Source organism: Leptidea sinapis, chromosome 1, assembly GCF_905404315.1.
Source record: "Leptidea sinapis chromosome 1, ilLepSina1.1, whole genome shotgun sequence".
Classification (NCBI taxonomy): domain Eukaryota; kingdom Metazoa; phylum Arthropoda; class Insecta; order Lepidoptera; family Pieridae; genus Leptidea; species Leptidea sinapis.
Window position 1 is genome coordinate 3,772,250 of NC_066265.1, and position 17,278 is coordinate 3,789,527.

Here is a 17,278-nt window from a genome sequence, read left to right on the forward strand (position 1 = left end):
TAATCATATTAGTTGGCGTTCCAATGCTGCCACGTGCATATAATATGAAGAGCTGTTTCACCTGATTCCTGCCGCCGAATTCCACCTTCGCACGACACGCCACAAGTCAGGATATCATCCCCACTATCAGGACGTGTGGCGGTCCTCCACAGTGCGGTTTTCAAAGGGCTTTCTTCTACGTACTATAAAGCTGTGGAATGAGCTTCCTTGTGCGGTGTTTTCGGGACGATACGACATAGGTACCTTCAAAAAAGCGCGTACACCTTCCTTAAGGGCCGGCAATGCTCCTGTGATTTCTCTGGAATATGGAGCGTGTTGCAAGAGAATGTTGGCGGCGGTGATCACTTAACACTAGGTTAATCGTACGCTCACTTGTCCTCCGTTTCCGTAAAAAATATACAAAACAATCTCTCATTGTTATTTATTTATTTGTTTATTTTCATGTAATCACTGCACCATGGTCACATGGCACGATCAATGAACATGCTTTGTTGGAAGTCAAGAGCGGACTGGCCCTCGTCTAGTCTAGATCTGATTCCTCTTACAAATTATTGTTAGTTGTAGAAGACATGACCTGCTCTTTGTTACACTCCAATATCGATTTAAGAAATCTCGAGAATCAGCAGTATCGTAATCCATATTCGTGGGCAGACCGATAGAAGAAACCTGCCTTAAGGCCAAAGATAAAGTAATTTAGAAACTAATCCTCCTTATTGTTGATACTTCAATTAATATTTGAATGAAATAAAAGGTGAAAAGTACAAAATGTTACGTCTGTACCCGGTCTTCGAATAGGTATATGACCTTATGATATAACAGAGCTCGTATGAGAGTGTTAATCTTGAATAAATATCTAGTTTTCAACAGCTACGTATGTCGTTTCAGATCGGTCTGGTATCAATGTTGTTATTTGGTGCGTGTTTGCTCAGTTGTTTTGGAGTCCTTGAATTAAGGGGCATTAATTGGAGTATTTAAATTTCGGTATGAAGTGAATGAAAAGAAAATTTGTATTTGTAAGCAATTTATTTTTATTAAAATATTACAAATATTTAAGTACAAAACATTAATCTACTAAAATATATTCACTTTTTACAACATGTACTAGGTAGGTACCAACATAGATACAAATAAGAATCGTTTGCCTATCTATAAATAGGATATAACAGTACCATCTTAATTCCACATTATAATATTCTCAGTGAGATCAGTCAAAATTCATAAATATAAAATCATTTACATTCTTAAACAACTATAATATTTTAAATTATATTCGGTGGCTTAGTGAAATTCTTAGTTTTATTTTATTCTAGTTACGACCGCGGTTTAAACCTGGACATGTAAAAATCACAATCTGGACAATAGGTCGCCGGTGGGTTTACAGTTTTTTTACGACAAAGATTGCAAAGCGCTTTCGACGCTTTTGGTAATAGTTGGCTCTCATTCGAGTAATTACCATTCGTCTGTGGTGGTAGAGGCGAATCTGTCCCACCTTTGGTGCCTGGTTCAAAAGAAACAGATTTTTTCTGCATCTGCTTTGGTGGCGGTAGAAGCTGGTAGGGATTATGGCCGTAACCATTTTGATGGAATTGTCCTAACCCATCCATTGGATTTGCTTCGGAATTTATATAAGGAGGGCGTTGTATTTGGTTGCCAATCCTCGATTCCGGAAAACGCGACTGATTAGAGTTTTGATCATGGCAGTAGTTGTTCGACATATTTTGATGCTTGGAGTGGCTTTCAATAGGCATCTCTCCGTGTGGTGGAGGAACCCTCTGGTACGGTGAATGGATATTATAATGATTATTGCTATTTACTTGTGGATATCGACTAGAATAATCAGAGTTAGCATAGCTAGTCGGTGGGTTGTGATAGCTTTGGTAAGCTGGAGAGTTGGTGGGTACACTTTGATATGCTAGATTATTGTTGTTTTGGTTATTTTGATTTATTTGCCTAGTTGCCCCGTAGTTAGTCATTTGCATGGGAATAGGAGTTGTACAGTGCTGTGGCAGTCTGTGATAATAAGTGTTACTTGGCGTTTGATTAGTCGCATTCAGATGATTCTGTTGCGCATGAGGGTATGTGTTGGTTAATGGCCGCTGGAGGTTTTGTACGTGCTTAGAAGACATTTGAGGATTATGTGCCGTTGGCGTTAGTCTGTTGACAGGAGTTTGGCTGAAATTTGGAGGGCTTACATTATTATGGTTGGAATATACTGATGGAGGTTGCGTATAAGGTACAGGATTATTGTTATTTATTGGATTTGCAGGTAATGCTTGATATATTTGATTGCTAGACTGAATATTTTGTGTCACATTTGTTTGATCGGGGATTTGTGAATTGAACTGTTGTTGTGGTCTTATAGGAGCCACTTGGTATGTTGGATAATTCTGTAGCTTATAATAATCTGATGAGTCATTAGGGTAAGATGTTTGCGATAGTGATGATATTGTGGAGCGTGAAGACTGACTGTCAAAGGATTCCTGTCTATGCAGAGATGGCTTCTCAGATTGGAGTGGAACTGTCGTTAGTTCTGTTTTATTCATTGCTGATTTAAGTACTCTTTCCAAAATCGGATTTGGTATATAACTATCATCCTCTTGATCTTCGGCAGTAGCCACTAATATTACCTGATCACAAAAGGATACTGATTTCTTTTTAGGCTTCAGTCGATCCCCGTAGTTGCTGTTGTTTGCAATTCTTGTTGGGTTAAATTCATTTTCGTTTTCTTTATTATCTAACGAAGATGAAGATGAGCGACGGTTATACAAGCTACTGTTAGATTGTATTGAACAGTTGATAACATCGCGATTGGAACCCATGTTAAGATAGCCCATATGAGATCTTTCATTATCCACCGGTGAAATATGGCTACTTTCAAATCTTGAAGCTATATTCTTAACCTTATTCGGACCATTATTTTCTGCTTTTTGTGAAGCGCATTCAGTAGGCACGGAGAGATAGCCTTCTATTGATCCAGAACGTTTAAGCTTTAATGCAGCTTGTTTAGCTTGCAACTCTTTTAGCCAAGTGTCGCCCGAGGTACCTATTGTATCCATTGTATTTGACTGTGGAGAACTTTCGTTCCGCAGAATTTCATTCCTCTTTTCTTGTAATTGTGCTAACAGTGATCCATTACAAACAGTTGGTTCATTGTTATATTGCTGAATATAATTCATATCAGGGATCGTATTTAACTTACTTAGTTCTTCTTGCAATGGTGTCATATCTATTGGTGGTGGTGGAGGTGGAAATTCTTCGCTAGGTTGTCGTGAATGGCTTACAGAATTTAAGGGGCTAGGATATGGAGGTAATTCAAACATGTGCGGCGATTTTCTTAGAGGCATGGCACAATCGACAACATCTATTCCGTTATCAAATACGTTACAAAGGTTTTGCATGTTATGCGGTGCTGGCAATATATTGCCTATGTTTTCTCTTTTAACGGGACTTTGCTCTTGATGAACCATTGCTTGTGTAACAACTGTGTGAAAATTTTGCGATGTATTTGGAGAATCGTCAAAAGTGTTGTAGGGATTACCATGATCATTGTCATAAGTAGGCATAAATGGTAACGACTGTGGTTCATCTCCATACTGTTCTGAAAAACCACCATCTTCTTCATTATCGTGTGAATACCCGTATCCATTAACTGATGGAGGCAAAGGTTGTTGTGGTCGGTTCTGTATTATATGCTCATTTACTTCCGGTTCAAACTTAGACCCGCTAAGCTGAGAAGTTGTTCGCAATGGTGGTGGAGGAGGCACTTTGGCGGCGGTTAATATTTTACCTGCGCTGCCATGGAAACTCTTCCTCATAAGCTTGCTTCTCTCAAGATTGGGATTAGTACCACTGCCTGCAGTATATTCTAAATGACCTTCAGACAAGTATCCACTCAGGTTATTTTTGTCGTTGTTCTTCTTACGTCCAACTTCCCCATCATCAACCGATGCTATGGGCTTCTCTTTGTTAACATTATCTTTATTTGCATCAGCACCTTCTGTTAAATCAGGCATGGATCTATTTTTTCTTCTAATAAGCCCACCCATGAGCAGTTTCCTACGAATTTTATGTTGCTTTTTATTCGCCTTTTTATCTTCCACTATTTCCTCCTTCTTTTCTGGTGCTATTGATATATCTTTTCTGGCACGACCACGATCTTCACTTCTAGAGCGTTTATCTCTTGTTTTATCATCTTCGCGAGATTTATGTCTAGGAGGCCTTTCACGAGGGGGGTTGTCAATATCGTCTTCAATATTTTTTGATTTTTTCGAAGAACCCTTTTTCTTCGGAAGGGTGGCATATATTTCTATAGTAGAAGGAGTTGTCTCAATTCCCCCTTTTGTATTTCTTATTGGTGCTAATTGAGGAATTTCGGTTACTCTATTAAAACCTGCCATTCTTCGTTGCAGACTTCGAGCTCTCATGACACAAGTATTATGTTTCATTCTAGCAAAAGTCATAGTGTGGGGGTTATTATATGGGGCATCCATGGCTGCTCTAACTTTTGTAGCAGCTGCATCGCACAATACTAAAGCTGTTTCATAGTCAGCAGAATCTTCAGCATGGCGCGATTTTTCTAATAATCTATCGGCTTCCATACATAAAGCTTCACAATCTCCTTTAGTGGTCAGTTCAGGTATTTGAGCCAACTGCAGATTATGTCGTAAACCTTGTTGAAGTGGGAGGCTATCCGTTGAAGATAAGGAGTATGAATCATAGCCAGCGTCACATGAACCACCACTAGATAATTCTCCTTTTCTTGTCGGGCTACTAGGTATACTACCTGAACCTCGCCCTCTTGGGTACATATACGGACTTTCAACAGTGGAAGAAGAAGCGGACGAAGCACTATTTCTATCGCCACTCCAGTTTCCTGAATCTCTCCTAGCTCGAGGTCTCTCCTGGGTATCGGAAGCTGAACTAGTACTGAGGCTACGAGCTAATTGAGCCCTACGATGATTTTGGGCATCTATCATATTTTCCATAGCTTTTCTACTTACGTAGTCATTTTCGTTATCTGGTCCTGGGGTCATAGCACGACGAGCAAAACTAGGATTAGGCTTCTCTGGTGCTGGTGTGATGGCTCTACGAGGTTCTGGAGCAGGGAATGGCACTACGTCTTTAGGGGCATGTCGAGTATCACACGGCGTGCCATCGATTGCAGCATATAATAAAAGAAGAGGCTGAAATCTTCCTCTTATGCACTTTTCAACGACATGAGACCATTCCGGGCCAATCTCTTTGACGTCTGCATCATCAAAGTATATCCAAAGTCGAAGTTTACTATGGAAGAAAAATGTGGAATAGTGTTTGCCGTAGTATGTGACAAGTCCGACGAGTCGATGGGTAGCTCGAGCTGCCCAAGCTCTATCAACACAGGCATGGAAAGCATCAGTAGGACGTAGTTCTGTGCCTAATGCTGCGTAGACAGCTGCGACGTGCTCGGCTGAGGGTCTCTCTGAGTCCCACACCATTCCAATCGATACAACTTCTGGTCGATTCATCAATGTTCTGCAAATCTGTATTTTGGCCCCGCAAGCATTCTGAAAGAAATTGAAAATGTTCTGTTAGGTAAATTTTTATATTATGTGATTGGTAGTGTTATTTAACTAAGGTATTGTAATTGATTTTCTACGTGCTGAAGAACCACCGTAACATCGTGAATCGTTTCTGAACCAGATGTAAAATACACTAGATAAGCATTGCATCTTAAATTTAGAGGCGGGGATCATCACATATCATCATCAAGTGACCCCTTGATATTTCTATTGTAATTATGGTTGGTGAAGCGGCTTTAAGACGGTTCAGTACCCTGTTATTAATGTGATTGATTCTTTTCATGAATTTTATTATAAGTTTTGCAGTGAGCTGACATATTTCATGTGGTTGAATAATTAATCTTCCCAAAGAGATGCTATGTTTATTACGCATTTACGCATTAAAGGACCACATTCAGAGAGAATATGAAACGGGGTTTCAACTGCACTATTACAGAATCTACACGCTCTGCAATCTCTGAGGTGATCCGACAATTGATAGGTGTTTGCTTAATCTGCAGTGCCCCGTAAGGATATTGGTTAGGATGCGTATGTTTTCCCTACTGAGCCCTACTGACTCATAACGCAGCCTTTTTCTATAATTGATACCAAAGATTACATTTTATAACAAAGTTACGATTTAAGTATAATATTTTTTTAATTTTTTTATACTTACAGGACAATCTCTAATATCTCCCATTCCTCCCGCCTTTTTCAACAGTAATCCGAAACTATCGCCATGTTCTCCTAACGCCGCTTGAGCAGTTAGTGCTGTGGCTGACACGTAGTGAACCATCTGGAATTTTACATAATAACATTTACAAAAACAAGTTCCATGTGTGACTTCGGTTCTGCTCTTCGTCTATATTTTATATTGAAATAAAAAAAAAAATATTGGTTCATAACTTTTACGTTTCCAGATAGCAACACATTGCATTAGTTACAGTCGGTTATGTAAATACCAAACTGTAGAATGATTTATTTGCGGGATGTTCCCAGGACACGTTGTGATCCTGATGATACATCTCCGACGAAATGTCTTTCGCACATTTCGCTCAATAATCAATGAGGTTATTATAAGTGTATACAATAGACTTTGAACATTACTGCCACCATATAAGGAGTTAATTTACATGAATACAGAACGTCATTTGGGCGTTTTTGAAGAACTTAATTTATTAAGCGATTGTAAGTCTAGCATTGATACAAGTAAATTGCAACTGTGAAAGTTTAGGCATAATTGCAATTACCTGCGTAAAAGGTAGCGGTTCACTGGTGGCCTGGCAAGCTCCACAGACTGACTGCTCTACCAGCATCATGGCAAATTTCCTATGGGGCACGCAGTGTGGGGCCCGGCAGGCGTCGTCGTCTCGCTTGTCTCCAGAGCCAGGGGCAACGTGTGCATGGACCCTGAGCAGAAGATGCTCGAAGCATTCGCTCGCGTCTGCCATGCATCCCAGCTGGAACCTGGCGCCACCGCCTCCCAGGGCTCGTCGCAACGAATCAGCGGCCGGCGCCCGTTCGGCTGACCATTGCAACTGGGCAAATAATTCCTGGAACAAAGAGAGGACCATTATATCATGTGATCATGTACCTCTGAAAGAAACTAGCCTTTATACTCTTTTCTAGTATAACTAAGATAATTCCATGGTTATTATACGCTGCAATAAAATTTGTATGAGACGCTGCTAAAATTATTTTAAAAGTAAGAGTTTTTGATATAAATAACATATTGCAACAAAACTTGGTAAACTTCATAAAGCTCATCAGTTCGTAGAGGCTAGGACATGGGGAGAAGAACTGATAAGAAACTCCCAGCCCATATTTAAAATCATTTTATAATAATAATATTGCTTAGCCTACTTATTATACAACTTAACAATTAAGGTGGCTCATGCACAGAAACAATCAAGAAGTTAATTATTATAAAACCGGACAAAACCGAGTCGGACTCGTCCGCCGAGGGATAAAGAAAAGGGAAAAGGTTTATTTTCTTCGTCATAAGCGAAATATATTTCAAGTGGGAGGATCCTTTGCACATGATGCCGGCTAGATTATAGGTACAACAACTGCGCCTATTTCTGCGGTGAAGCAGTAATATCTAAGCGTTCCTGTTTTTCGGTCTGAAGCGCCGTAGCCGTGATATTACTGTGCAAATGAGATTTGACAAATTATTTCCCAAGGTAACGAGCGCAGTTGTAGTGCCGCTCTGAATTTATGGGTTTTTCAAGTATCCTGAGTGGCACGGCATTTTAATGGGCAAGGCGTATCAATTACCATCAGCTGGAAGTCCTGCTTGTCTCTTCCCTTATTTTAATAAAAAAAACACATCATAAACATAATTAAAATCAATTTAAGCCTGCCCCAATGAAGCTCTTTCATACGATATCCAATATTACACGCCCTGCCTTTCCTTGCATAAAGACCCTGTTTGTCAACCTTTAAGGAAGGTGTACGCGCTTTTATTGATGGTACCCATGTCGTATCGTCCCGGAAACACCGCACAAGGAAGCTCATTCCACAGCGTTGTAGTACGAGGAAGAAAGCTCCTTGAAACCGCATCGTGGAGGACCGCCACACATCCAGATGGTGGGGATGATATCCTAACTTGTGGCGTGTCGTGCGAAGGTGGAATTCGGCGGTAGGAATCAGGTTAAACAGCTCTTCGGAACACTCCTCGTGATAAATGCTGTTGAAGACACTGCAATTGTATATGTATGTTTCCAGACTTTTCCTTATACTTGCAGTATAAGACAGATTACCTGCAAAATTTTATAGTTCTAGATCAACGGAAAATACCCTACGATCATGATTATGCTAAAAGAATGCCAATGAATTTTTGCTATTTAATCAACGTCAACAAAACACCTCGTATATATAAGTGAATACATCAATTATCAATTTCACTATGCCTTTCCATATAGAATCTATTAAATATTTATATTATATTTAATATATATCTATTTAACATTATTATATGATCGATTTATAAGTTTATTAATATACTGACAATAGTGACTATTATCCGGTGCAACAGCGGACGCGTGCATCGTGCCTTCCGCTCCCAACGAAAGATTAATTTGTACACGATTTCAATTTCAATTTTTCTAATTTGGTTGGAATTCTATTTCCAATGGTAAGTAATCCCCGCTGCCCATGATTATATTATAAAACTTAAAAATTCAAAGACATGAATTTATTATAGGTATCGGTAACTATTCCTTATTTTGTTTTATACCATAAACAATTGTTGAACGTCATATATATCATCATAAACTATAGAAACAAAAAGCGTGCTTGTTTTCTATATACGGAAAATATAGATCATAATAATGAAGCAAATGAGAAAGATGGGAACACGACCTATTATTGCGTGTGAATCTCACACAAACTACCTGCTAAGTTCTGATTGCCTGGTAAATTATTTCAAATGTTTCTTACTTAAAAAAACATATTAATTTAATAGTAATTAATAATCATTTTCAACAGTAATAAGAGTATATAGAGTTTTATTTTTACGATTCAAATCGCTTTGTAATTAATTAAATATGAATTAAATACTTAAAGCATAAGAAAAGGCATAATAAAAGAAAAGTGCAGCTACTTAAATTTGAATCTTACTATTTATTACTTACTAATAAAATGTTTACGTTTTCTACTAGCGACGCGAATCCTCTCGTTTTTAAGAGTACGTCCTTAGTCCAAAACCCTCATTATGATGAGGTTCATATATTTATTTTTGAGAGTAGATTTTATTTTTTTTATGGAAAAGGAGGACATACGAGAGTATATTGTGTCACCTGATGTTAAGTGTTCGCCGCGGCCTACATTGTCATGCAACACCATAGGAATTACAAGACTTGCTTTTTTTTAAGAATTATCAGAACATACTTTCTTAGCCAAGCGCAACGGTTCAGTCTCATATACACCCAAACAAAGAAATCAGCGTATCTAATTTTTCAATTGAAAGATAATGACTTTTTTAGTCCGAAAAACTGTAGGTCCAATCGCCTTAACCCCAAGAAAGGAGTTTTATACATGCTATACGCGTTATCTTTATAAGCATAAGCGTCTTCCTCGAAACAATAGCGTATTCATCGCGCGCGGCCTCAAGTAGCGCTTCTTTACGCATACAATTGCCTTGTTTTACTTACTCTGAAACAAATTGCTTGGAGACTTTGATTTTGTGCTCTTTAATGGTTAGAAACAAAAGATCGCTGCAAGATGCATGTTTGTCATTAGTAAAATTTCTAAGTAAAAAGAAAGAATGATTGTACCATTTTCTGGAACATCTTTGACAAATTGCAAAGCTTTTTTCCACAAAATTCCTTTTAATAAGTGTAAAGGAAACTATAAAAGGTTTTTGTCAGTTACTTGTAGGCAGGAGATCGACCCCGCCTATTACAAAATTAACCGATGGAGGTTTTAAATTGAACCGCAGACGCATAAGGTGTTATAATTTAACGTGCGTATCGTAACTCCCAAACCAATGGTTGCTGATGAGAATTTTTTATGTAATGGAGATGCTTTTTAGTTGCAAAAGTTGTTTTTTTATCTATATTTATGACTACGAGTACATACTAGGCTGAACATATAGGCAATTTACACTTTACGAAGCTTAATAGAACATCATTGTAATTGGCTAATTCATTCAGCAAATCGCCATTAATGTGCCTTTCTAATCACGTACTCGTATATCACTACATTTGTTAATTAATTATTTTAATTAGACGTGATCACGACTTTAAGCACAGTTCTCAAATTAACTTTAGTTTCACACAAAGAAATGCAAATTACTAACGATAATGTACTCGCAGATAACGTGAAACGATTTTAATAATTTTCGCAGAATCTGTATTTAAAATAGTTGAATAGTTGTTAAGCTGAAAATCAAATTAACAGGCTTTGCATTCAAACAAGTAAAGAAGGTATATTTTAAATACATTCTGTGTTCTTAGATACTCAATTATTTTTATTGTACATTGATATATTATATAGATATAAGAAAATTTTGAATTATGCATAATTATAGTATTTTCTAAATTTCTATAACTTATCATGCTCAACAAACCTCTGTGGTTTTTGGCCTGTTATATATCTATTTTTTCCTCTAGGGAACATGACAATATTAATAATATAAAGTTTCTTGATTTGTACTGCAATCTACCTAAAACTTAGTTTTATTAGTAATTCTACTTTAACTTAAACTGCTAAACAGATTAAACTAAGAATGTGTTCATTAACACTTTTCTATATGTCGCTATTAAGGGGAAATCACTTTGATCATGTGTTTTTAAGAAAATTCATTATAATTATATTAATTTTGTTATAAGTAATGACTTACTCTAAATAATGATAGTGTAGTTGGACTGATCAGAGATTCAGATGTCTCCCTCATACTTCCAGAGGGTGGCCGCGACCGGGGAAGTGTATTATGTCTCACACCAGCCAGAGATCCAGTGAGCGACATGTCCTTCGGAGGCAATAGCTCCCTGTCTTTCAAACCCTCGATCTTCTGCTTCTGAATTGCCGTCCCGCTCTTGCCTCCATCGCTTCCCTCCTTACGTTTATAACGAAACTTGATCATTTCACAAACAAGTCCTCATCGCACTTGAACACTTGAATAAATCCACGTACCGCAGCCAATATTTACTCACATCACGTAAGACGATACATCTACACTGAACATATTCACAATCAATGTCTACGTCCAACTTATATGGTCATAAGTAAGCTAAACACGTTTTATTACAAACTTTTCAATATAACTATGCATGGGTATTCGGTTCGGAGCGCTGGGTATAACTACGAAAGTTTTAATCGTTTTTGGCGCGAAGATCTTTGGAGGTAGCAGGTGTTGTATCAACGATACTGCAGGTAGAAAACGACAGGTGGCTAATAAATGGGAAGCTATCAAACAACTGCCGGCTTGAGTCACTTGTACAAATCACTTGATGCTTATTTTAATCACTTAGTTAATTATTAGTGATTACTTAGCGATCGCGATCAAACGATCGTCGTACTAGAGGCTTACAGGGAAACTGACTGTATAGTTCCATGGCCTGTGGAGGCGTTAGATGTGCCTCTAGCTCTACCTTCCAGGTAGAGACGGTTTTTACAATCTATTGTTAACTTAACACACGTGTATGTCTATCCCTCTTTATCTTATTTAAGCCTCTGAATGTCTCTTTCTTTTATTTATCTCTTTGTTTATATTTCAATAGTCTCTAAAACTAGTCGAGTCGATAAAGCTTTGAAGGCTTTGTTTTTGAACACGTGCGTAAAACGTGTGGCATGGAGCTGATAATTTAGAAACAAGATGTTTGGTGTTTCGGCAATATTGTTACCACCTCGAATGATAAACAGGTTAACGTACAACCGTTAATAGTATGTTACTACTTACTATTGTGACTGAGAAGAACCTGTCTGTGAGTTTGTTATCAGAATACGTAGAAATATACGAATATTTTGGTCGCTTTTCTGTAGGTATATGTATTTTTTTACGAAAAAGTTACGGCACTATCAACACATTGAACTGATACGTACGCCCTTTCCATTACATGACCCAATTTGCTGATAATTCTTTTAAAATTATAAAAACAGTAAGGTTTATATTTGCACGAAAAATAATATATGACGATTGGTGGACCGTCAGCGTGTTATTAATAAACGCAGTGTAAAGTTACTCCATGTTTAAAACTTTTTGTAAAGACAAAAAGAAAACTCACAGTAAGGTAAAGTAAAGACTTTACCTTTGTCACTAAAGAATTATTACATGACAGTGAGAAGTAATTTTAAACATGGACTAACTTTACATTGCGTTTTTTACTAAGACAGTCAGTGTATAATAAAATGATTACAGTTATGTAGGAAATGTATGTTCAAGCGAATTTTGACTCTTGAAGCGAAAATGAATTTAATGTGGTTCACGATCAACTTAGTTGATAGTACATTAAACTAATTCTTAATCAATAATTCATACCAATCTAAATAAAACGCGTGTAATCGTTACTGTCTTTTAACATTAGATTTTGCGTAAAAGTTAAATTTTTATTACTATTTTAGTTAACTCGATGTATCGTTTCTTTGACCTTTCCAGAGCACGTTTTCAGAAGTCGTTTAGAAAGTCTTAACCCTTTAAAAAGTGTCTTGTTTAAATGTGTAAGACTCGTCTTAATAAAAGAAAAAACTATCAATCCAATCTATACTTTAATCCGTAAATATCTGGAACATTACCTCATATTAAATAAACAAATATGTGTGTGAAGGAAGCTGACCAAATTCCTTTATGATTTTGACATATTTGTAATATGACTCACAGACATTTCTTCGGGATTACGAGTACCAGCCACGTCTCGTATAGGAATCTGTATTTTTTATAATTATTAACACTCAAGTTGATTTGTGGGCTCTTGATTTTGTTTGACGTTTTGTATTACGTTGTCAGTAGGTATATTTTCCCGCGACTTCGTTCGAGTACACACATGACTGACGTAGTTCTTATAAAATTGTTATTTCTTAAAACTTTATATTAAATGAAGACACAGCAATATTTTTTTAGATAAGAAAAATAAGCCTTAATTAAAATCTGTGTAGTAGATTTATATAGTAGCATAATTAGAAGTGGATGAACTACAAATAGATTGTACTGTATTGGTTTAAGCCTCTTCAGTTGTAAGTTATAGTTAATGATTCATTAATATCAGTTGATCAATCGTTTATTTTAAAACGCAATTCTATTATTTCTTTTAACTCTTTATTACTTTTTATTTACTACATTAAATTGATTTAATTTGGCAGTATTTATTATCTATATGGATTTGTATGACTTGTATCTATTTTTTCAGTGTAAGCTTTTTGATATTTAAATACTTTAAAAAATGCTGAGGTCTTTAAGACAGTTAAGTCTTTTAAGAGTGAATATAATCTTTGTATAGAATACCGCCTGTTGACGACAAGCAAGAGAAAGCGATAACATTGAACGAAAAATAGTGTAAAAAATCAATACAACTTCTTCCAGGAAGTACGTGTATTTGAGTAAAACATACAAATTTCTGAAAAAAAAAATGTTTTTCATATAGAATCTCCATTACATGAGTGGTGTTTCTATCGCAAGGTTTTCTTTATTTTTAAAATTTATAAGTACATTATGATCGGCCTAAGTTCATGTAAAATTTGTGCAATGAAACAGGTGTTTGGAGGGTTATACTGATATTGTTTCAAGAAATTTGTACTTCTGTATTTAGTTTCAAGAAATTTGTAATTTGTATTTTTTTAAAGAAAGATTCCTTAAGACGCTGGAATCACGTAAGACCGTTTGTTTGAAAAGTATGACGGGATGGCCGCTCTTAACATCATTCTTATGTCTCAAAGTAACGAGCGCAATTGTAATGCCACACAAAATTTTGGGTTCAATCAAGAAGATATTGACATATCACTTACCATCACGTAAACGTCTTGCTCAACTCGTCACATTATCTCATAAGAATATTAAAAAAACATAAATAAAAGTTTGAAAAAAACACTTCTATAGAAAACCAAACTAAAATTATATAGATTAACAGAAATCTTATTAAAAAAATTGATAAATGGAATAATTCTATCAAATTCATGTATTGCCATCGGTCCTCCATAAATCTACGAAGTTTGAATGAAATCTGGCCGTTTGAAGTTATTCAAAATCGCGCCCAAATGAGTCGGTTATAAACAAACATACATACAGGTGAATCTAATAAAAAGCGTGTAAAAGTTACTTTTAATTCGTTTAGTATCTGACTGTATTTTTAAATTAGTTGCGGTTTTAGCATATGACACATATATGTATTACAAAACACGCCATTGTCTCGCCGTATAAACTAGTATACCTACGTAAAGAAAGCTGTAACTTATGTAAATAACGTGACTGTACCCATCGAACGGAAATGTCTGTTAAAACGTTTTTAAACAGACTTATCGTAATGAGAAATCGTTTTAAAGGTGATTCACTCCGATTACGTAGATATGTCTGCTCATACCCGTATTAGGTACGGTCTTGAAATTGCTTTCTATGTAAGAGAAAATTAGATCTAGCCCTGCAGGTTTTTCTTTGCTTTTAGATTTATCGCTAACTTCAAACTATTGGAGTTTGTTATTTAATAGAATTGAAATATATTTATTTACCGTTGTGAGTGACAATAACATAACATATTTTGACAACACTTACGGCCGTTTTCAATAACCTATCTATCCTTTGTTTAACTTACTAGAGGTAGATTAATCTATCCTTTTACGTTTACTTACATTTCACCTAACGACAGATAGCATTGGACTATAGCTATATTGGACATAACTAAGAATAGATAAGATCTTGTCATTAAACGGTGATAGCAATATATGCGTAACTAGAGATACGTTATTGAAAACAGCCGTTAGTAAACGTCTGGAAGCTACATCAGTTCATAAAGGGACTTTGCCATGGGGAGAAGAAACTCTCAGCCCATCTTTTAAGTCATATAATCATCTTAGCCTACTTAATTTAATATTATACAAGTTTAGATAGCTTGCGCGAAACGAGACAAGAACCATGTATCATTATCCTCTATATAATTACTATTTTTTTTATGAAAATAATGGACGAGACGAACAAGACGTTCAGCTGATGGTAATTGATGCGCCCTGCCCATTACAATGCAGTGCCGCTCAGGATTCTTGAAAAACCCTAAAAATTCTGAGCGGCACTACAACTGCGCTCGTCACCTTGAGTCATAAGATGTTAAGTCTCATTTGCCCAGTAATTTCACTAGCTACGGCGCCCTTCAGACTGAAACACAGTAATGCTTACACATTACTGCTTCACGGCAGAAATAGGGGCCGTTGTGGTACCCATAATATAGCCGGCATCCCATCATAGTAAGGCTTTTTTCTCAAAGTCAAACATATTATAGATTTAAATATATAGGACTCACTGAGCACAAATTCAAGAAATATATCAAAGCTTTTTCAACAAGTAGGCCAAGTTGTTATGTGATTTAAAAGATGGGAGTTTCTTATCAGTTCTTCTCTCCATGTCAAAGCCCCTTTACGAACTGATGTAGCTCCATAACGGTTACCAAGTGTTGTTGCAATATGTTATGTTATTTTCACTCCCCATGGTATAAAATTTATTGAAGTAGGGGTTACTTTGCGGATATCCATAATTATCCAAAAGTTTTGAGTTTTCTTTAGTGTTAATTCCGCAAATCAGATAATTCTCGTGCAAAATCTGCCACGAGACTGACTGACTGACTTTGTCAGTCTCGTGTCAGATTTTGCGAGTCAACTTGTCCTGAGGATGCCTCCTGACAAATATTGGCGGAATTAACACTAAATAAAACTCAAAACATTTGGATACTTCCTATGGTATAAATCTATTTCTATTTCTAAGAAGCTGGCGATACCTCAACTACAAGAATAATTATTATTAATCAGTTATATCTGATAAGTTCTCAACTTGTTATAGACGTAAGTATAAGTTATCGGAGAGTCAGCAAGCGTGTCTTGTGAACTTATATAAAGTAATACAACACCGTGTCATCGAAGAAAGTCGTGGGACTCTTCTCACATGGGAGCCGTGATCCAGTTACACGGTGTGAGAAGTTATAATCAATTACAAACAGCTACTCACGTGATTAACATATATTTTTATGCTTTAAATCCTCTATTAAAGATTAAGACAGTTAGGTTATTACCAACATTAAAACACCCAATGTCCTAATAACCATTACATCATTCAAACGAGTGTTGTAATGAAATTTAGTACATTATATCATCCGTTTTCATAATAACACTCCTTTGGATGATATTATGGTTACTAGGACTTGTTTTTTTAATGTTAGCAGTAAGCTAACTGTTATAGAATCTTTTATTGAGGATTTATGTTATAGGTTGTTGATATGTAGGTATTAAAACATTCATGTGATATTATTATCATAACAGCTTTAATTGGACTATAAATGTAGTATTATAACACTAGAAATAAGGGATTGCTTGTAACTAATTCTAGTAGGCTTCATAAGATACATAATAGCTTTAAGGGTAAATGTATACACTTCTACTTCTGGGACTTTATTCCCAGCCACTGTTCAGGCATTATCTATAAATAAATTTAAATGTTTTATAAAAAAATGGCTCTGTCGTAAATCCTATTACTCCACTGCTGAATATCTAAATGATCGGACAGCCTGGGACTAGATTGTGATTATTTTATAGCGACTGTACAATATTGTATATTTTTATTGAAAAGAGCGGTAAAAAAAGAATGCTGGGAGAGTTTCTTGCACCGCTTCTTCTCTCTCAGAGCGCCATTTGTTTCCGAAGCGGTAGTAGTATCTAGTAGTATAAGAAATGACATCAAAAAGAATTCTAAAGGAATCAATTTTGAGAAAATAAATGCCTTTTATGCCTTTTTATTATTAAATATGTAGGAAGTATGAAGATGATAAGTAAAGTTGTGACATCCAAGTAATTTAACCATAAACTTTTGTATTACTGTTATATTACAACTAACAATTGAATACAAATCCAGCCATCTTTAATTTACATTATTTTTCTTAAAATATATTTTACATTTCTAAACGTAATACCAATTGAGTAAATCAATAATACGTTCACAAAGTTTTAAAAATGCTCTCGAGTTCCTCAATGATTCTGAGTTTAGTTTTCCTCTTGCTAAAGTTACATTGAGTAGGTTAAAGCTTTTACGCGGAGCTTTCGTCATCGTTTCC

General features: G+C 36.1%; 1 protein-coding gene across 5 annotated transcripts in view; it reads right to left on the minus strand.

The window, feature by feature from the left end:
- Window positions 1–1,004: 1,004 nt before the first annotated feature.
- Window positions 1,005–17,278, minus strand: part of LOC126968329 (uncharacterized) — a 131,060-nt gene continuing 114,786 nt past the window's right edge. For 2 of the 5 annotated variants that reach the window (XM_050813304.1, XM_050813313.1), the window contains exons 2-5: window positions 10,882–11,218; window positions 6,788–7,090; window positions 6,214–6,333; window positions 1,005–5,543 (exon numbers count right to left, since the gene is read on the minus strand). In XM_050813304.1, coding sequence (XP_050669261.1) covers window positions 1,311–5,543; window positions 6,214–6,333; window positions 6,788–7,090; window positions 10,882–11,124 — 4,899 coding nt within the window. In that variant the 5' untranslated portion in view covers window positions 11,125–11,218 and the 3' untranslated portion in view covers window positions 1,005–1,310. Of the gene's footprint in view, window positions 5,544–6,213; window positions 6,334–6,787; window positions 7,091–10,881; window positions 11,226–17,278 lie in introns of those variants that run through there. The other 3 variants (XM_050813294.1, XM_050813330.1, XM_050813322.1) reach the window with 2 other exon arrangements.